Source organism: Dipodomys merriami, unplaced genomic scaffold (assembly GCF_024711535.1).
Source record: "Dipodomys merriami isolate MVZ:Mamm:240054 unplaced genomic scaffold, mDipMer1.0.p SCAF_19, whole genome shotgun sequence".
NCBI classification, from domain to species: domain Eukaryota; kingdom Metazoa; phylum Chordata; class Mammalia; order Rodentia; family Heteromyidae; genus Dipodomys; species Dipodomys merriami.
The window spans coordinates 15638627-15660731 of NW_027203270.1; the positions used below are offsets into that span (position 1 = coordinate 15638627).

Consider the following 22105-nt stretch of genomic DNA (forward strand, 5'->3'; position numbering starts at 1 on the left):
ACACACACACACACACACACACACACACACGGCCTCCCAGCAGCCCCAGGTGTAGGCCTGAGCTCTACTGTTTTCACACACACACACACACACACACACACACACACACACACACACACACACACACACAACACACACACACACACACACGGCCTCCCAGCAGCCCCAGGTGTAGGCCTGAGCTCTACTGTTTTCACACACACACACACACACACACACACACACACACACACACACACACACACACACACACACACACGAGGCCTCCCCCACCCACCAGTACTGGAAACAGACACCCCACACCCTAAACACAAGGAGCTATTTTAGTTCTTCCCTCCCTCCCTCAGCCGGGAAACACTGACAGGGACACAAGAGAACTGTCAGGCGGGCAGTGACGAAACAGCTGAGCTCGGATGAGCAAACAGGCCCCGCTGATCCAGCTCAGCCTCACACCTTGCAGCTGGGGTGGCCAGTGGGAATGACCAAGGACTCTTGAGGCACTCTTCCCTGGGGCCCAGGGGACACCTACCTGTCTTCTGGTCACCGCTGACCAGGAACTCGAGGATGCTGTTCATGGCTCCCATGTAGAAGATGAGCCGCAGCTGTGTGACACACATGGTGACCAGGCTGAGCAGCAAGATGGGGCTGAACACGCTGTGCATGAAGGAGGGGGCGGCTGTGGGAAGAAGGTGGGGGCTCAGGGCTGGGAACACGGGGCCCCCTACCATGTGGGGGCTGAGTGCCAGGGAGGGAGACCCAATGTGCTGACCTCATGCTGGACATAAGGAGGGGACATGAGAAGAGGGCCCTGCCCTGGGAGAGTCATGGTGCCGACCCTGAATTAAATAGTGCCCCTCCCCCCCCTTCTCTGTTAATGAGTTCTCTTATAAAACAAGGCTGGTGGTGTCATCACCCCTTTGGAGATGAAGTGGGAATTCAGTGAGACAATACCCACCCAATCTGAAGCCACTGCTGCCTGCCCCCTCCCCCAGGTCATAGGTGTGGGGGGCACGTAGATGCCCCTATGGCATCTCAGACTGACTTAGGCGGTGAGGGCTATGTGGTGGGTACCTGCGGCATCTGGCTGGCATACCTGCGGCATCTGGCTGGCACTTCACTTCCAGGTCTACAGTGGACAGGCACAGCTTGTGGCCCTCTTGAAGCGCGGCTTGCTCCTTGGCGCTCCGCATGGAGCTGCCCACGCTCAGGCGGCGGCCGACCGTGGTCACCTGCTTGTAGAACTGCTTCCCTGTGATCTTGTGGTCAAAGCCCAGCCAGCTGAACTTGATCTTCACCCTGGAGGCCACAGAAGGGTGTCTGTTGGTGCGGCCCAGGACCCTGGCTGGCATGAGGGTGGGGTGAAGAAGCACATGCCAACTTACGAGTAGTCCATGTCCTCTGGCCCCGGGAAGGGCTCCAGGGGCCAGTTAAAGAAGCAGTTGAGGAAAACCAGCCCGGAGCAGCCGGCCCAGACCACCAGGATGATGATGAAGGAGGCACCAGAATCGTAGATGAGCTGATCGGCACAATGGGGTAGAGGTGGGGACAAGGCATGCAGAGTTAGCAGGAGGAAGCCAGAGTAGGAAAGCAGGCAGGGGGCACCTGGCTGCTCTTTCTCATCGTGAGCTTTGTGAGGAGGTACACCCTTGTCAGCCCACCTGTTAGGTCATCAGAGACCCTTAGATCTAGCCAGGCACTGGTGGCTCATGCCTGTAATCCTAGTTCCTCAGGAGGCTGAGATCTGAGGATCACGGTTCAAAGCCAACCCTGGCAGGCAAGTCTGTGAGACTCTTATCTCCAATAAACCACCAGAAAACCTAAGTGGCGCTGTGGCTCAAGTGGTAGAGCGCTTGCCTTGAGCTGAAGAGCTGAGGGACAGTGCCCAGGCCCAGAGTTCAAGCCCCACGACTGATAAAAAAAAAGAAAAACCCTTGGATCCAAAAATCTCAACTTGTCTGCCTTGTGCATGCAATCTGAACCAAAATATCACCGTGTTGGCTAGGCCGCGGACAACCACCCTGTCACAGCACACCTGCCTCAAGGCTGACAGTGAATGGCACTGGCTGCCTTTTGAGCCCTTTACTTGTCTGCTATCAGCCTAGCTCCCTGGAGACAGGACCTTGCCAGCCTCATCCACTGGTGTTTCTCTTAAAGAGTACGCATGGCAGGTACCCCTCCATATTCAAGGGATGTGCCTCTGTGGAACCATGTGATCCCTAGTAGTGGGAGAGCTGAGTACTCAGCCTAGAAGGTGTTGAGCATGCCAGCAGTTATTGTCATGAGAACCAACATAAGGGTCCCCAAAGTGCTGGAAGCACAGGAAGGAGCCTGGCTTTTGGCCACTCGGCAGAACAGGGATATGTTCTTCACCATTTGAGAGCAAGAGAAAGTCCACAGGACACCTGACTGGATCCCTCCCCATACCACCCTGATTCCAGATGCCTGGCCTACGCTGTTCATCACCACAGCACTTCCTGGATGTCTAAGTATGGCTTCAACTTGGCGCTGGTGCCAGCCCCGGCCAGAGCTCTGGCACAGCTGTAGGACTGGCAGTGGACAGTGAAGCAGTGGCTTTATCCTGACCTCCACAGGCTCAGAATCCTGCCTGGGAGGGAAACAGCTGAACCAACTTGGCCGAGTGCAGCACTTTGGCTAATGGGGAAAAACAGCCCAATAACAACAGGGTCGGGGAGAGGGACTTGGGTCATATACTACAATGACATACTCATATCACCCGTCCCTGATGGCCCCATGGTTTTCTTCTCTTACTTCTGTGGTAACAGGTGCATCCTGCCCGGGTGTGGAGGGGCCATCCCTAGCACCCACAATACACTCCTTCTCTCTCTCCTTCCTCTCCTCTCCCCCCCCTCCTCTCCCCAGAGAGGGAGGCATGGCCTTTGGGAGGCCTCAGCCAAGATGCCAGGATAAGCAAATGGCTACACTCTCACCTTGATTCCTGGAAAGGTGACTGCTGAGGAGGCATAGGATCCAATCATCAAGGCAATAAACGTGGACCGAAGGTCACCAAACATGTTAGGCAGCTAAGGGGAATAATGGGAGGAAAGGTTTAGAAAGAGGGAGAAGAAAGCCGGGTGCTGGTGGCTCACATCTGTAATCCTAGCTACTCAGGAGGCTGAGATCTGAGGATCACAGTTCAAAGCCATCCCAGGCAGGAAAGTCTGTGAGACTCTTATCTCCAATAAACCACCAAAAAACTGGAAGTGGCCTATGGCTCAAGTGGTGGAGCGCTCACCTTGAGCTGAACTGCTGAGGGACTAAGCCTAGGCCCAGAGTTCAAGCCCCACAACCAAAAAAAAAGAAAAAAGAAAAGAAAAGAAAGAAAGAAAGAGGGAGAAGAGAAAGTGTCCAGGCAGCAGGTTGTACCTACTGTCTGTCCCTTCAGATAAGCCACAGGGTAAACTCAGGGTAATTACTGCTAATTGTAAGCTTTCCCTTCCTGGACAGAGGCAGATGAGAGAAAGGAAGGAGAGCAAAGGAGAAATCCAACTCCAGGTGAAAGGAGATGGTGGTTTGATTTTCTGACTGGGATCACCTCCATCTCCCAGCCTTACTTCTGACATAGATGAAAGGCCTGCCCTACACCAAGAGTTCAGACAGCAGAGCCATAAGCCTCAGGCACCCTTCAAAGAGAGAAAGCCCACTGAAAATAAGAATCTATTTAGGGATAAGAGCGTCATTTTTATAAATAAAAATATCAGAGTCCCAGAAGGAGCAGATGTCAGCAAAAGCTGCTTTCAGTTTTGAGAGTAGGTTTCTGGAAGGTGCTGATAAGAATTGTCAGTTCCCGCTGGGCGCTGGTGGCTCACACCTGTAATCCTAGCTACTCAGGAGGCTGAGATCTGAGGATCGCGGTTCAAAGCCAGCCTGGGCAGGAAAGACCGTGAGACTCCTATCTCCAATAAACCACCAGAAAACCGGAAGTGGCGCTGTAGCTCAAGTGGTAGAGCGCTCGCCTTGAGCTGAAGAGCTGAAGGACAGTGCTCAGGCCCAGAGTTCAAGCCCAACAACCGACAAAAAAAAAAAAAAAAAAATTGTCAGTTCCCTCACAGTTGACAATAGAGCTGGTCTGTTACTGTTTTTTTAAAATATTTAATTGTTTATTATAATTATAAAGGTGATGTACAGAGGAGTTATAGTTATCTAATGTAACAAGTACATGTGTTTTGGGGACAATGTCACCCCTTTCCTTACTCTCAGTTTTTCCCTCCCTTCCCTATGTACAAGTGGTATAGTTAATTTTCAACATAGTGTCTAGTGAGTACACTAAGGTATTTGTCACCCTTTGTCCTTGTGCTTTTAAATTTCTAAGTGCGAGTAGGGGATTCTCTCCTAGTTATCAATTGGCACCTGACAGGGCCAAGATCAGGAAGGTTCAGGCTCTGTTCCAAACACAGCTACTCTGGCTCATAGCCTCTTACCTTAGGTAAGAGGAAAGAATACCTGTTGAAAATGACTTCATAGCAAAACCTTTAATAATGCTGCAGAAATCCAGGCATGGTAAGATAATACAACAGTGTTGTGGACTTCGATAGATCTGGGGGAAAGCACATCCTCCCAACCAGCTATCTTTTCCCAAGCCCAGGAGAGACCATGAATGCTGTAGCATGTTCCTGTGTACACTTGGAGTCCCTGGTGTTAAGGATGCTCTTAGAGTGATGTCAACCTATTTCATTGAATTCAGGTTTACACATATGGTGTATGCTTCCCTCCCTCATTTGTCCTGATTTTTTTTTTTTTTTTTTGGTTTGGTAGTACTGGGGTTTAAACTTAGGACCTCATATTCTCTCTCTCTCTCTCTTTTTTTTTTTGTCGGTCGTGGGGCCTGAACTCTGGGCCTGGGCACTGTCCCTCAGCTCTTCAGATGTAGACTAGCACTCTACCACTTGAGCCTCAGCCCCACTTCTGGATTTTTCTGTTTATGTGGTGCTGAGGAATTGAACCAACGACCTCATGCATGCAAGGCAAGCAATCTACCACTGAGCCACCTTCCCAGCTCCCGGACCTCATATTCTCACTGGGTTTTCTTGCTCTTGGCTGGCATTCTATCAATTCAGTGACATCTCCAGTCTAGCAATGCCTCCAATCTGGCATTTGCTGGTTAGTTTTCTGCCTGGACTGGCTTGGAACTGCAATCCTCCAGGTGTTAAGCTCCTGAATAGCTAGTACTATAGACATGGGCCACTGGCATCCAGTTGAATCATTTTTTATTTTAAACACTGATTTTTTTATTTTATTAATTAATATTTAATTATTGTTTTCTTTATTTGTAGCATTGTTTTACTTGTTGAAATATAGTACAACTTTTTTTTTTTGGGGGGGGATCCAGTCATGGGGCCTGAACTCTGGGCCTGGGCCCTGTCCCTCAGCTTTTCAGCTCAAGGCTAGTGCTCTGCCACTTGAGCCACAGTGCCACTTCCGGCTTTTTTCTTTTTTGCTTATGTGGTGCTGAGGAATCGAACCCAGGGCCTCATGCATGCAAGGCAAGCGTTCTACCACTGACCTTCCCAGCCCCAGTTGAATCATTTTTGTATTTTACCAAACATAGCTATAACTGGGTATAGTGGCACACACCTGCAATTCCAGCAATCAGAAGCTGAGGTAGGATGATCTTGAGTTCAAATCCAGTTTGAACTATAAGAGGAGTTCTAGGTCAATCTGGGCTACTTAGGGAGACTCTATCTCACAAACAGCAAATGTCTGTGGCCACTGTAAGACAAACTTACTGCACTAAATGGAGGTAGTTTTAACTGTCTGTGTATCTACCCCTCATCATTGCTGCCTGTCTTTCCCACATTTATAAATACATACTAGACATTAAAAACCTCTGTGACCCAAACAGCACCATCAAGAAGGTGGAAAGAAGTTCAATGTCATTTATCCTGGAGAAATGCAAATCGAAACCACATAACCAATGAAGGTGGTCATAATTGGAAAGGATACTGGTGAAATGATAGAGGGCTTAGAACTCTTACACTACCAGTGGGAATGGAAATGGTAGCCTTTTGGAAAACAGTCTGCCAGTCTTCAGACAATTAAGCACAGTATCCACACAGAGAAACCCAGATATGTCCACATAAAAACTTGTACATGAGCCAGGCACTGGTGGCTCACATCTGTAATCCTAGCTACTCAGGAGGCTGAGATCTGAGGATCATGGTTCAAAGCCAGCCCGGGCAGGAAATTCTGTGAGACTCTTATCTCTAATAAACCACTAGAAAACTGGAAGTGGTGCTGTGGCTCAAGTGGTAGAGCTCTCACCTTGAGCTGAAAAGCGCACGGGCAGTGCCCAAGCCCAGAGTTCAAGCCCCACGACCAACCAAAACAACAACAACAAAAACTTGTACGTGAAATGGCTCATGCCTGAAATCCTAGCTACTCAGGAGGCTGAGACATGAGAATTTTAGTTCAAAGCCATCCCAGCAAAGAAAAGCCCAGGAGACTCTTATCTTCAATTAGCTGCCAAAAACTAGAAGTAGATCAAGTGGTAGAGCACTAGCCTTGAGCAAAAAAAGCTCAGGGACAGTGCCCAGGCCCTGAGTTCAAGCCCTAGGACTGGTGTGCATACATGCTACCACTTGAGCAACAGTGCTACTTATGGCTTTTTCTGAGTAGTTTATTGAACTTAAGAGTCTCACAGAGTTTCCTACCCAGGTTGGCTTTGAAGTTCAATCCTCAGATCTTAGCTTACTGAGGAACTAGGATTACAGGTGTGAGCCATTGGGATGGGCAATGTATGCTAATTAAAATTTTAAATTATTTTCTATAGAGTGGGCTACATTGTTCTTGACTTCTCAGAAAGGGTAAGAGGGGGAAGGAAAGAAAGATGCAAGAGACAAAGGAAATGCGATAGGTTCACTGTGTAGCTGACACACCCAGGTGAGCACAAAAGGGGCCCAATTGAACTTTTGGTACACCTGCCTCACAAGTAGCCACCTCCTACCTGTGAGTTCAAGGACATGCTCAGCTCTGCAGCTCACATATGTGGGCAGCCACATGCTGTTTATGCCAGCATAGAATCCTTAGAAAGAAGGCATATCTAGGCCTATATCCACCTTGGAAATCCAAAGGTTAGGTCTGCATAAGTGGAAAGAAGGAAATGTTCCCACCTGGCATTGCACTCCAGCCAGGACAAGTGAAGAGAGGAAAGGATAAAAGAGATTAAAGAAAGCTTAGAATCCAACCAGACTAGCAGATGGAGGCCAAGAGCCTGGCCTTCTTGGTGCAGATCAAGCCAGAGAAACATTTTTTGTTTTTTGAAAATGAACCTATTGGAGGATTGGGAATGTGGCTTAGTGGTAGAGTGCTTGCCTTGCATGCACGAAGCCCTGGGTTTGATTCTTCAGTTCCACATGAACAGAAAAAGCCAGAAGTGGTGCCGTGATTCAAGTGGTAGAGTCCTAGCCTTGAGTAAAAGAAGCTCAGGGATAGCGCCTAGGCCCTGAGTTCAAGACCCAGGACTGACAGAAAGAAAGAAAGAAAGAAAGAAAGAAAGAAGGAAAGAAGGAAAGAAAGAAAGAAAGAAGGAAGGAAAGAAAGAAAGAAAGAAAGGAGGGAGGGAGGGAGGGAGAGAGAGAAAGAAAGAAAGGAAGGAAGGAAGAAAACAGGAAAGAAAGAAAGAAAGGAAGAAAGAAGGAAAGAAAGGAAGGAAGGAAAGAAGAAAGAAGGAAAGAAAGAAAGGAAGGAAGGAAGAAAACAGGAAAGAAAGAAAAAAAAGAAAGAAAGAAAGGAAGGAAGGAAGGAAGAAAGAAAATGAACCTATTGGCACACAGATTAAGGAGAATTCCCCAAAGAAAAATCACCTGAGGAAGGAAGGTATGAGCCACTGGAGCACTGGCGAGGAAAGAAATTTTCAATAGAGCTAGAAAATAGTCCAGTAAAGCAGATACTATACGGCCATTTTCTTTCTGAGACAGGAGGATTACAAATTCAAGGCTGTCTTTGAATGGCTAGAGGCCAACAGAATCAGGCTTGAGGCAAGTACACAGGCCTGCCCTCATCTGAAGTCTTTGGGCTCTAGACTCAGGACAAGGAATACCAGGCTGATTTTTCACCTGTCCATGAACAAGACCATTACCCTCAGTCTAGCCCAAGGCAGAGGCTTTCTAGTTGTTCCTCCTGCTGGCCAGCTTCTTCCTGCCTATAACATTCTTATCAACACCAAAAAAATTCTTCTCCCCAACAAGCTATTTTGGCCAGCCATTCCAGAGCCTTAGGGCAAATCACACTACATCACTTTCTGCCAACACCTACAATCTTGTATTTCAAATTATGAATTTTTTCTTGGTTAAAAAAAGAAAGAAAAAGCAGCTTGGTGCTAGTGGCTCACACCTGTAACCCCAGCTACTTAGGAGGCTGAGATCTGAGAATCATGGTTAAAAGCCAGCCAGGGCAGGAAAGTCAGTAAGACTCTTATCTCCAATTAACCACCAGAAAACCAGAAATGGCACTGTGGCTCAAGTGGTAGAGTGCTTGCCTTGAGCTGAAGAGCTGAGGGACAATGCCCAGGCCCAGAGTTCAGGCCCCCTGACCGACAAAAAAAAAAAAAAAGAAAAAAGGGGATGGTGGGGAGAAGACTAATGGAGCCAGTTGATGAGATACATTGTATACATGCATGGAAATGTTACAATGAAACCCTTTATATACAACTAATGTTTGGTAGTTAAAAAAAAAATCTTTAAGTAATGGCTCTCATATAGCTATGTTACCATTTCCATGTATATGCATGCATGTATACATACACAGATATGTATACATGTATATTGTTCGCTAATATTTTTCCTTATAAATAAATATAATTTTTTGTGCCAGTATTAGAACTTGAACTCAGAGCCTGGGCCCTATCCCTGAACTTTTTTGCTCAAGGCTAGTGTTCTACCACTTGGGCCACAGCTCCACTTCTAGCTACCATGAGTTAATGTCCTAGGTTCAATCCTCAGCATGGGAGCGCAGGGCGGGGGGGGGGGGGGGTGTATGGGGTAAAGGTTTTGGGTGCCAGTGGTTCATATCTGTAATCCAAGCTACTCAGGAGGCTGAGATCTGTGGATTCATGTTCAAAGCCAGCCAAGGCAAGGAAAGTCCATGAGCCTCTTATCTCCAATTAACTATCAAAATGCCAGATGTGGAGTTGTGGTTTGAGTGGTAGAGTGCTAGCCTTGAGCAAAAACAGCTCAGGAGAGGCTGGGAAGGTAGCTCAAGGGTAGAATGCTTGCCTTGCATGCATTAGGCCCTGGGTTTGATTCCTCAGCACCACATAAGCAGAAAAGGCCAGAAGTGGCACTGTGGCTCAAGTGGTAGAACAGCAGCCTTGAGCTAAAGAGATGAGGGACGGCGCCCAGGCCCAGAGTTCAGGCCCCATGACCCGCAAAAATAAATAAATAAATAAATAAATAAATAGCTCAGGGGCAGTGCCCAAGCCCTGAGTTCAAGCCTCACTACTCATACATACATATGCTCACACACACACACACACACACACACACACACACACACACACACACACACACACACACACACACACTAATGCTGAACTGGAGGCAGCTAAAGTGGATAAAGTGTCAGTTAAGAAGCAGAGTGAAGGCACAAGACCCTGAGTTCAAACTGCAGTACAGTTCTTTTGTTTGTTTTTTAGGGGAGAGGGGGTCTTACTCAGTTGCCCAGGTTGGCCTGCAGCTCTAGGGTTCAAGCAGTTCTCCTGCCTCAACATTAGGTAGCTGACACTACAGGTTTGTGCCGCCTTGCTCCGCTGTAAAGGCTCTTCCAATATTTAAGACATTTACAGTTTTGTCCATACACTGAAAGTATGTTTTTGAGCACTCTACCACTTGAGCCACGGCATCACTTTGGTTTTCTGGTAGTTAATTGGAGATGGGCTGGGAAGTTGGCTCAGTGGTAGAGCGCTTGTCTTGCATGCATATGGCCCTGTGTTTGATTCCTCAGCACCACATAAGCAGAAAAAGCCAGAAATGGCACTGTGGCTCAAGTGGTAGAGTGCTAGCCTTGAGCTGAAGAGCTGAGGGATAGGACCCAAGCCCAGAGTTCAGGCCCCATGACCAACCAAAAAAAAAAAAAGAGTCTCACAGACTTTCCTGCCCAGGCTGGCTTTGAACCGTGATCCTCAGATCTCAGCCTCCTGAGTAGCTAGGATTACAGGCGTGGGCCATTGGCTCCCAGCTCATTTAACTTCTTTTTTTTTGGGGGGGTCCGGTCGTGGGGCCTGAACTCTGGGCCTGGGCACTGTCCCTCAGCTCTTCAGCTCAAGGCTAGTGCTCTACCACTTGAGCCACAGCGCCACTTTTGGCTTTTTTTCTTTTTGCTTATGTGGTACTGAGGAATCGAACCCAGGGCCTCAGGCATGCAAGGCAAGCACTCTACCACTGAGCCACCTTCCCAGTCCCTCATTTAACTTCTTACATCACTTTTTTTTTTAAATCAAAAGAAGGGCTTTTTTTTTGTTGTTGTTGTTATGTTTAGATCTTCTTAAAACAGGGTCTTGATAGATAGCCAAGTCTGGTTTGAAACTCACTGTGTAGCCCAGGCTAACCTCAAATTCTAAATCTTCCTCCCTCCCCCCTTCTGAGGGCTGAGATTACAGGCATGAACTACCATGCCCAGCCTGAAATTTTAAAATAGGTAGCTAAATGTTTTTGCAGCTTTTAAAGATTACCTAGTGTTTGTATCAGATGAAGTTGCTCTGAAAAGAATATTAAGGTTGACCTTGACTGATAAAACCCAAAGCATAAACATCCTGATAACAATCAATGTGTGGTCACCAAGAATAAGCACAGGAGAATACAGGTTTCTCTGTGGGCACAAATTACTTTCCTAAATGGTAATACTAACTTATGTCTCTTAGGCTGCTTCTCCCCTTCCTCCTACAGCTGTCTTCCTGCCAGGAAACTTTTATCTCATTGGCTATGCCCAGGAGCCATCTGATGAGACTTCCTTCACACTAAGCAATAATACACACAATAGTAACAACTGTTTCTCATTTTGTTTTTGTTTTTGTTTTAGGTTGTGAAGTTTGAACTCAGGGCCTCACACTTGCTGGGCAGGTATATTCTATCACCTGGAACAAGCCTCCGGCCCTTTTCTATACACCTGGATCGAAGCTAGGTTTCCTGTCTTAACTGAAACAACAGGTACATACCACCACACCCAGCTTCTTCCACTGAAATGGAACCTTGTGAACTTTATTGCCCCCACTGGCATGGAACCAAGATCCTCTCAATCTCAGCCTGCCATATAGTTGGAGGACAGTCAAGTGTTACCCACCAGCCGCCCAATGTCGCTAGGGTCATAGGCACAGACCACTGGTGCCTGGTTTCAGTAAACTGCTTTAAATATTCTATATTATTTTTAAGACTCTCAAAAGTCCTGTGTTAAGTATCAGTGATTATTGTCAAAACTTAGCAGTTAAGGGACCCCCCTCCTAGTTGGTGAAGGTCAAATTCAGGACTCAAAGCTGGTCAGAAGTGGGCATAGCTACCAGGTTACACAGCCTTAGAGAGTTTCACATAGCCAGGTCTGATATACAGTTCAGTTTGGGCCCAAGGCAGTTCCCCCTACTCTTCCTGCCTCTTATATGTTCCTTATTTAGCATGTGGTCTGACTCCTGCCCACTGGAGATTTCCTACATCCCCTTGGATGCTTCTTTAAAACCCATCCTCCTCTCCCCTCCCCTCCCCTCCTTGGTCTTCCTTGGCTGACCTCCCCATGGTCCAGGGCCACACCACAGAGTGATGTGCATATTTGCCTGCGGACTCACCCTTGTTTTTCTTCAGTGAGGGGGTCTCCTCCCTCACGGGTCTGCCCATCCCTTCTGGATCACTCTCTCCTCCTTCTGCCTCTGCCTGGCCGGGGCTGCACATATGACTTGCTCAGGAGCTGTGGTGATGGCACACTGGCTCGGTACTGACTGAGCTGGGTGCCCTAAGGGCCAGCGTGAGGGCCCGGTAATGGGGAGGAACCAGCACTGCTGCCAAGTAGGATGCTGGAGCCATGCTGCAATGACGGATGCCAGGGGAGACGCTCGGCAGAGGCTGCTTCCCGACTCACAAGCTGGCTCTCGGGAGGGAAACGCAGTCCTCTCTCCTGGCTTTTGGATCTTGTCACAGCCACTCAGCTGCTTCTGCTCGGCTGGGCAAAACCTGCTTTCTGGGCCCAGGCTGCTGGGCCTTCCACACGGACCCCCTTCCCCTCACCCAGGGAAGCCTGTGATGACTCATTTTCTCTCGGCCCCTCCGTTTTGCCATAAACAGGCCTGGCTGTGTGACCTTCCCAGAAGGGAAAACAGCTGTTGCAGGCAGCCCCTCCCCTGGCCTCCTGGTCACCAAGCACCGCCACTGGACAAGAGTTCCCAGAGGCCAAGGCCCTGGCTCACAGAGTGGCCTCTCCTCCTTGGAGGACTCTAAGATGCCTCTCTTTCTAGGAGCCTGCAGGGCAGGCTGTGGGGTTGGTGACAGGTAGGGATGGAAGGTCACTATATAGTATTTCTGGCATTGATTTTTTTTTCCCCCAAATCTATGGCTTGCCAAGTCCACTAGCCCTGGGGCACCGTTTGGCCCCACACACATCCTGGGTAGGCTTGGGTGCCAAGCAGTGACTAGGGGCTGGCATTCTGGTCCTCAGGCCCCTTGCAGAGGTGAGCTTTGTCCTCAGGTGGCTGGTAGACACACCTAATGCTCTGTATAGCCTGTAGAGGCCGGGATCCAGGTACTGGTCTAGACAAGCAGACTCAGCAAAGCTGGCCCACTCCCTAATGCAAACAAACCAGGTGCCTCTGAGCACACAGTACCCAGGAGAAGGTCCTTGTGGTCACCTTTCCGCTTCACTGCTAAAGGGAAAGGGAAGGGAAACGTTTTCCTCCAGCTACCTCCCTCCCCACCTGCCAGGTCCAGCCCTGCCAATGACCCCATTGCACTTTCTGTCCACCCTAGCCCAGGTCACATGCTGGAGCAAATTCATGAGGCGAAACTTCTGATGGGTGAATTTTTCCCAACCAACAGTACTCAGCTGATTGCTTTGGGGTCCCAAGACACGACCAGAAATAAGGAAGCTTGGAGGGCAAACAGACTGTGGGCCTTAGAGGGCCCTGATCACCTGACCACCTAGATTGTCCAAAGAAAGGTAGAAGCCCAATTCGGCCACCTTCCCTGATGGTAGAGTCAGGATCTAGAAGGAGGAAGGCTAACCTACTCACCTCTGCCCTTCCCTCAGGGATTTGGCCAAGTGTTTATTGTGTTTTCTTCACACTCCGCTCTACCTCCCATGGGCTCATTTCTATCTTGGGTTTAAAGTCAGACTTGGTTGAATCAAATGGGAAAAACCCAGAGAGAACTATTTCCTGAGTGTGGAGTACAGCTAGCTAGCAGCATTTGTAACCCCTCTTCTGTGAGGGTTTCAACCCAGAACTCTCCCATCCTACCCACACTGACAGGGGTCAGGGTAATGAAGTGGAAAAGATAGGTTCACAATTTTGGCTACATCTGCTCCCATCTCTAAGCAACCCAGGCCCTGGATTGTAGGGTGGTGGCATCTCTGGGCGCCGGCTGGTGTTTGTGCTCCAACTGATGAAGCGAGTTAAAGGGCTGCACAAATGCAAGGCACTGAGCAAACACGCCAGTGTGCTGACCAGATGTCGGGGGTGGGGTGGGAGGACTGGCCCCGTGAACTGGCCTGGCACCCCTCCCTGCGGGATGCCACAGGCTGACCCAGGCCTGATACTACAGGGAGGGGTCTTGAGCTGCCAGCCTTAGCTGTTGATTAGGGGGGCAAAGGAGAGTGTTTGCTGAGCCATCATTCCAGAGGGAAGAATCACCCAAGTACAGACCTCTCAGGCTCTGGGGGGGTGGGCTGTGGGTCATCTCCTCCTAGGCTGTGAGAAAAAGGAATTTTGCCGCCTTGAAGACCCCTCTCCCCACCAATGGAGGCAATGGCCCCCAGTTTACTTCATTTAGACTATAGTTCATGCCACACAAAACCCTTTGAGACTCAGAAAGTCCCTGAATTAGGGTTTCCATGGTAATGCATCCTCTTTCCCATGTTATCAAGGAGCAAATTATCCATAGCCCAAAAGCAGTTTTAGATCTTTGTCCCCCCAAAAGCAGGAGATTTTGTTTAGGAAGCTCCTGAAGGCAACCCTAAAGGCTCTTTTGTCCCCAAAATGAGAACATGGGTGGGAGACAAACAGAAAGTGCCATTATGGTGTCGTGTGGCATCTCTGAGAGCTGTGGCAGCCGGTTCTGCTTTTTAAAGGCCTGGGCTGTGTCAGAAGGAGATTCAGCGCTGCTCAGCAGAAGCCTCAGCCAGCCGGAGAGCATTACCTAAGAGCTTCAGCCTGTCCTCGGTGACCTGCTCCTCATTCTCCCTTCGGGGTCTCTTCTCATGAGATCACCACATGGTACAGGGGAATCTCCAAGGAGACCCCTGCACATTGTGGGTAGGGGTGGGGATGACTTCAAAAGTGCTTAGAGGACTGGGAATGTAGCTTAGTGGTTGAGTGTTTGCCTAGCATGCGTGAAGCCCTGGTTTTGATTCCTCAGTACCATATAAACAGAAAAAGCCAGAAGTGGTGCTGTGACTTTAGTAGAGGGCTAGCTAGCCTTGAGCAAAAGCAGCTCAGGGACAGTGCCCAGGCCCCGAGTTCAGGCCCAGAACTGGCAAAAAAAAAAAATGCTTAGAGAGCTGGCATCTGCAACTATAGGATGGGGAGGGTAGCAGGGGGGCAGGGGGGGCACATAGGCAGTCAGGGAATAGTCAGTTAGCAGCTTCTTGGAGCCTGGATCAAAGGCTGGCAAACTTTCTCTGTAAAGGGCTGGACAGTAAACAGTTCAGGCTTTGCAGGCCATATGGTCTGTGTCATGGACTGCCTCGGAGCACGCAAGCAGCTGTAGACAACACGTGCGCAAACAGGCACGTGTGCAGAACTTTGTTTACAAAAACAGGCAGAGGTCTGGATTTGGCCTGGGGAGGGGGCGGGCCGAAGTTTGTTGATCCCCAGCTCTAAATCCAAGAATGGAGATCTCAGAGGACCAGCCTCCCTTATACAAATCTATGATAACCAGTGGATTTATGCCATAATTTGGGTTTTCTGCCTATGTATTGTCTAGTCTGAGCAGTTTTAAACCTGGCTGTGTTCAGCCAGGAGCTCAGAGAATGCTTTGACTCATGGTTTTAGCCTTCACACAGAGCCTCAGAGGGTGAAAAAAGCATTGGGCACTCCCACAAGCAAGTGTCCAGAGCAGCACATTGATGCCCGTTTTGCCAGCAACTAATTTCAAGGAAGTATGCAGCCCTGCTGATGCCCATTCATGGGCTGGGCCATGCAGAGGTCTAAAAACTCTAGGGTAAGATCTTTTTCTCAGAAAAAGCTGGTTTCTTTGAATTTGAAAGAGCTTTTTACAAAGCTTAAAAAATAAAATAGACAAATATTTCAAAGAAGCAATTCACAGGAGATACAAATGACAAAGAGGTGAAAGGACTCTCTCACTGATAATTCAAGAAATTAAAAAAAATCATCCTATATAATTTTTTTACCATGTCAGACTGGTTTAAAAGATCAATGATATGGTCTTAGAAGAAGATAGAGAAAAAGCCCTTTCAGTCATTCTGGGAAGTACCAGCGTGGAACCCTTCTAGAAGATCATTTGACAGCACATATTAAAATTTAAAACATGCTAATCCTGTGGCCCTGAAATTCCATTTCCAGGAATTTATTTTACAAAAATACATGTTCAGGGATGTTCACTTAGACAGCATTCTTAATTTGGAAATTTTTGGAACCAATCCAAATGTACATTAGTAGGAGACTGGTTGAATAAATTACATTACATCTATACTACAGAATAATATGGAACTGTTTAATTATGAGGGAGATCTCTAGAATTTAAAATAAGAAGACAGATCTCTAAGTACTGACAGGAAAAGCAAAAGATTTGTGGAAGAAAAAATTGTAATAACAGTTTTTTCAAAGGAATAACAATGGTATATACAGATTTAAAGTAATGCTGAAGATGTATACACACACACACACACTCTCTCTCTCTCTCTCTCCAAAAACAAATGAAGGAAGATTTAAGATTTTTATAGTCTCTGGGCACCAGTGGATGATATCTGTAATTTTAGCTACTCAGGAGCTTGAGATCTAAGGATCATGGTTCAAAGCTAGCCTGGATCTAGGGAAATCTGTGAGATTCTTATCTCCAATTAATCACAGAAAAAGCCAGAAGTGGTGTTGTGGCTCAAGTGGTAGAATGCTAGCCTTGAGTAAAAAAAGCTCAGGGACAATGGCCAGGCCCTAAATTCAAGCCCCTGGAGAAAGAAAGAAAGAAAGGAAGGAAGGAAGAAAGGAAGGGAGGAAGGAAGAAAGAAAGGAAGAAAGAAAGAAAGAAAGAAAGAAAGAAAGAAAGAAAGAAAGAAAGAAAGAAAGAAAGAAAGAAAGGGAGAGAGAGAAAGGAAGAAAGAAAGGGAGAGAGAGAGAAAGGAAGGAAGGAAGGGAGGAAGGAAGGAAGGGAGGAAGGGAGGAAGGAAGGAAGGAAGGAAGGAAGGAAGAAAGGAAGGAAGGAAGAAAGGGGCTGGGAAGGTGGCTAGCTCAGTGGAAGAGTGCTTGTCTTGCATGCATGAGGCCCTAGGTTCGATTCCTAAGCATCACATAAGCAGAAAAATCCAGAAGTGGCACTGTGGCTCAAGTGGTAGAGCGCTGACCTTGAGCTGAAGAGCTGAGGGACAGCGCCCAGGCCCAGAGTTCAGGCCCCATGACCGACAAAAAAAAGAAGGAAGGAAGGAAGGAGGGAGGGAAGGAAGGAAGGAAGAAAGAAAGGAAGAAAGGAAGGAAGGAAGGAAGGAAGGAAGGAAGGAAGGAAGGAAGGAAGGAAGGAAGGAAGGAAGGAAAAGAAAAAGAAAAAAACAACAAGGAGCTTAGGGACAGCACCCAAGCCCAGAGTCCAAGCCCCAGGACTGGTGGGGAAAAAAAAGATTTTTGCAGTCTATAATTCACATTGCAGAATGAAAATATTCTCTGTGTATGTGTGTTTGGGCATGCATGTACCCATGTTCTAGTACAGAGATTTGAACTCAAGGTCTCAAGCTCTCCTTTAGCTTTTTCCACTCAAGGGTAGTGCTCTACCACTTGAGCCACAGCTCTGTTTCAGGCTTTTTGCTGGTTAATTGGAGATAAGAGTCTCCTGAATTTGTTTGCCCAAGTGAACTGAAATTCTCAGGTCTCAGCCTCCTGAGTAGATAGGATTACAGTCATGAGTGAGCCAACAGTGCCCAGCAACAGTCTTGTTTTATAATCATAAAAACTAAGAAAAGGCCCAGTGCTGGTTGTTCATGTCTACAATCCTAAACTACTCAGGAGGCTAAGATTACAGTTTGAAGCCAGGCTGGGCAAAAAAGTCTGTGAGATTCTTTTTTTTTTTTTTTAAAGATTAGAGATTTATTTATTTATTTTTGGGGGGTCCAGTCATGGGGCCTGAACTCTGGGCCTGGGCGCTGTCCCTCAGCTCTTCAGTTCAAGGCTAGCACCCTACCACTTGAGCCACAGCGCCACTACCGGCTTTTTTCTTTTTGCTTATGGGGTGCTGAGGAATCGGACCCAGGGCCTCAGCCATGCAAGGCAAGCACTCTACCACTGAGCCACCTTCCCAGTCCCGTCTGTGAGATTCTTATATCCAATTAACCACCAAAAAAGCCAAAGTGGGACTGGGAAGGTGGCTCAGTGGTAGAGTGCTTGTCTTGGCCTTACCTGCATGAAGCCCTAGGTTTGATTCCCTAGTACCACATACACAGAAAAAGCTGAAGTGGCCCGGTGACAATGTGGTAGAGCGCTAGCCTTGAGCAAAAGAAGCTCAGAGTCCAGGCCCTGAGTTCAAGTCCCAGGACTGGCAAAAAAAAAAAAAAAGAATGAAAAATAAAAAGAAAAAAAAAAAGCCCAAAATGGAGCTGTGGCTCAAGTGTTAGACCACTAGCCTTAAGTGAAAAGACTCAGTGGCAGCACCCAGGCTTTGGGTTCAAGCCCAAAGATTGGCATACACACACACACACACACACACACACACACACACACACACACACACACACACACACACACACACACACACACACACACACACACACACACACACACACACACGAATGTTTATAGACTATTGTTTCTCATAAAAGTTACTTGGACAACAGCTCCAGAGTCATAAATTGCATTTCTTTCTTTCTTTCTTTCTTTCTTTCTTTCTTTCTTTCTTTCTTTCTTCCTTTCTTCCTTTCTTCCTTTCTTTCTTTCTTTCTTTCTTTCTTTCTTTCTTTCTTTCTTTCTTTCTTTCTTTCTTTTGTGGTGTTGGGGATGGAACTCAGCACCCTGAGCATGTTAGCAAGTGCCCTACCACTGAGCTATACTCCCAGCCCCTAACTATTATAGTCCAGGCTGATCTTGAATTTGAGATTATCTTGCCTCTGCTTCTGCCTCCCAAGTACAGGTGTATACTACTAGACCCATACCCAGCCTAAAGGATTTCTTAAAGGGGCTCATGGTATGGTGCTCTTAAACCTACTTTTTTTTTGTGGTGCCAGAAATTGGACCCAGGGCCTCATGTATGCTAGGTACACATTCAACAACTGAGTACACCCATTCTTATTTATCTTATATTTTATTATGACAAAGCATCATTCTACACTTTGGAGCTTAAATCCCCCTGGACCATCTTGTTCTTTTATCCTTGAAATTCAGACTTGCCATAACAGAGATCCAGCGTGACTAAAACAATGCAAGGGATGCCAAGTTTTTATTTTTCATCTTGATGAAAGGAATGGTGGTTTTTACACTGTCCAAGAACAAACAGAACTACGACTCCTGTTTCACAATTTACACAACCTAATGGAATTTGTGTACTTCTGACAGCGTGAACATATTTCCCACAGTTTCCACATTTGTTTTCCTCTGAGAGGTTGTCATTTTTTTTTCTTTGCAAGGGTGGTGGGGAGGAGGTAGGATTTTTTTGCTTGTTTGTTTGTTTTTGTTTTTTAATGTAACTGATTAAAAAGTTTTAACTTTTTTCTTTTAAGTCAAGAATGGCTGGGTACTGGTGGTTCATGCCTGTAATTTCAACTACTTAAGAGTTTGAGAACTGAGGATGGCATTTTAAAGCCAGTCTAGGTAAGAAAGTCTGTGAGACTTGTTTCCAATTAACCACACACACACATACACACAAAAGCCAGAAGTGGAGCTGTGGTTCAAGTACTAGCCTTGGGCAAAAAACAAAAGCTCAGGGACAGTACCCAGGTCCTGAATTCAAACCCCAGGACTGGCATACACACACCCACCCACACACACACACACACACACACACCCACACACACACACACACACACACACACACACACACACACACACAAAGTTGAGAATGGTGATGCTTTTAATCCTAGTACTCAGGAGGTAGAAGTTAGAAGATCCAGAGTTTCAGGCTAGCTTGGGCCACATAGCAAGTTCAGGTCTAACCTGGGCTATATAATGAGACTTTGTCTCTAAACAAAGAACTCCATAAGCCCTAAAGAGTACAAAGTAAATCTTCCAGGTACAAGCAGAGGCAAAGCAACCCAGTCATCGGCATTTGTGTCACACACCCTGCAGACACTCACACCCAGAGCACACCATACACACACACTGCCTGAACTCACCAAACATGGACTGCAATGTTCTTTCCATGTCCATGGACCTAGGCCCAGACACTTAATCCTCTCTGCCAGGACAAAGCCAGCACGGTAAAGCCCAGAAGGGGACACAGAGAAAGCACTGGGCCTGGCCTCTGGCTCAAAGCCGTAGGGCAGGTCACAGAGATGCCAGCACCTCTTCAAGCTCCTCACCAAAGAACCACAAGTCCCCAGAGCTCCCAGAACAAAACAAGGGCCTCTCAACAGCATGACTCCTGACTCACAGGCAGAGAGGGAAATCAGAAACCACAAATAGTAACAGTAGGTGTTGTATCTTAAAACCTCTCTCACAGGGAAACTGAGGCAGATGAGATTTCTCTGCTGAACAGAAATGTCTCAGAAAAGTAGCTATGAATGGTGCCCTTGCCCAACCAGGTGAAGCTACTGAGAGCTCCCTTCTGTTCTTTCTTTGACTTTCTTTCTTTCAACCTGCACCTTCTTTCAGCTCCCATTTCCATCTCAAAGAGAAGCCTATTTTTGGCACCCTGTTCTCCCAAGAAATGGGTGTTTGGCATCATGCAGAAACAACTCTCTCTCCCCTTTGGAGGCTGCTGTGTTCTGGCATTGAGAAAACCAAGAAGAAAGACACAGGTGCTCCTCTGAGTTTTTCATTCAGGTCTGGGTAAGGCAGAGGTAAGGACTGGGGAGATTTAAGGGAGGTTTGCTTTGGGGTTTAACTGTTAGCCAGAACTCCCAGAGACCCTGGTGACAGTAGCCACGGAAAATGAAAAGAAGAAAGGGGGAGGCAGTGGCTCTTTTTTCTTCCCTAGCCACAAAGCTAGTTAGTAGCTCTCCCCATGCTAAAATCAAGGCCAGAAGTCAGCCTGAGAGCAGTGCCCTGCCACCGACAAGACCTCCCAGCTCGAGACCATGACCAGCTTTGCTGCAGTCACTGTGTCTACTGTAGGCTTTGCTTGGGACATCCAGGCAATGTGGATGAATTGAAAGTGAGTTAGTAGAAACCAATAAAAGCTGTGTCAAGTTCTGCAGATTACTAAACTCAAAACTCAATCTCCCTCTCTCTCTGTTTTTTGTTTGTTTGTTTATTTGTTTGGGTTTCTTTTTGCCAGTCATAGGGCTTGAGCTCAGGGCCTGGATGCTGTCCTTGAGCTTCTTTTGAGCTACAGCACCACTCTGGCTTTTTCTAAGTAGTTTATGAGATAAGAATCTTATAGACTTTTCTGCCTGGGCTGGCTTTGAACCACAATTACAAGCATGAGTCACTGGCACCTGGAAAGATCTTCTTTAAAATAATTTTTTTTAAACCCACAAAAAACTCAACATTTGAAAGCTAATGTGTGACTCAAGTAGTAGAATGTCATCCTTAAGTGAAAAAGCCAAAAGAGAGTGCAAGCCTCAGTACTGTCACAATAAATAGGTAGATGATAGATAGATAGATAGATAATCAATCAGTCAATACTTACCGTTAAAGAGGTGAAAGTCATGCACATCCCACCAAAGCCATTCAGAGCCAGGGCGATGAAGATGAGCACAGAGAGAGCTGTAGAGAATAGAGTCATAAGCAAGGAATCATAGATAATCTCTGGGGAGGCCAGGGCCTGGTCCCTCCGCCCCACCCCTCTGCATGGAACAGGTTCCCATCTGATGCAGGTTGAATGGAGGAAAAGTTATAGAGGGTTAGTGCCTCCTCCTCCTGCCTACCAAGAGCTTGAGCTCTTATAAAAAGTACACACCTGTCCTCCTTTGTCTGCTGACCTAGCAGCAAGCAAGAGGCCCACAATACTCTCAATGACACTACACACCTAGGTTTCTGAAAAACTGGGGAGGAGCCTGGTGAAGATTTTGGCAAAATGCAGATCCTACTTTGGTATTTGTTTGGAAAGTCCTTGAAACAATGGATGGGTCTGAACAGGATAGAGAGCAAGTCACTTCTCAGGCATCTTTTTATTGTTGAGAAGTTGGGGGCTTCATACACTCTGAGAGCTACAGAGAGTAAATCACCCCAAGAGACTTTTTCTTGGGGTAGATTACTCTCTTACCTGACCACTCATTTGAGATAAGAAACTGAGTATAGAGGCCTAACAGCTGTCTACTCCAGGCAAGGACTACAGGTACGGTATCTAAGAGCAGGTAGCCAGGAAGCACCTCTGGACAATCTCTCCCCAGTTCCTGATGAAAGAGTAGAGCAAAGGCATACTCACAGTTTGGGTTACTTGCTCCATATGCAATCAGCAAGCAGGAGACAGCAAAGCAGGCACTAGAACCAAGCAGAGAGAGTACATTATGTATTATTGCATTATTGACACTATCATGCAGTCTTATCATAGGGAGATACTATGTGTCATTTTAGAGCACTTACAATCATTATTTAATTTACAATTCTAGGGGCTGAGGGCATAGCTCAGTGGTAGAGGACTTGGTT

The 22105-nt window shown here is 47.1% G+C and overlaps 1 protein-coding gene across 5 annotated transcripts in view; it reads right to left on the minus strand.

The window, feature by feature from the left end:
- Positions 1–22105, minus strand: part of Slc43a2 (solute carrier family 43 member 2) — a 50822-nt gene that overhangs the window by 14831 nt on the left and 13886 nt on the right. For all 5 annotated transcript variants that reach the window (XM_070027456.1, XM_070027455.1, XM_070027458.1 and 2 more), the window contains 6 exons: positions 21885–21940; positions 21147–21223; positions 2949–3041; positions 1383–1516; positions 1094–1296; positions 530–676 (listed from right to left, as the gene is read on the minus strand). In XM_070027456.1, the coding sequence (XP_069883557.1) occupies positions 530–676; positions 1094–1296; positions 1383–1516; positions 2949–3041; positions 21147–21223; positions 21885–21940 (710 nt within the window). The remainder of the gene's footprint in view (positions 1–529; positions 677–1093; positions 1297–1382; positions 1517–2948; positions 3042–21146; positions 21224–21884; positions 21941–22105) is intronic.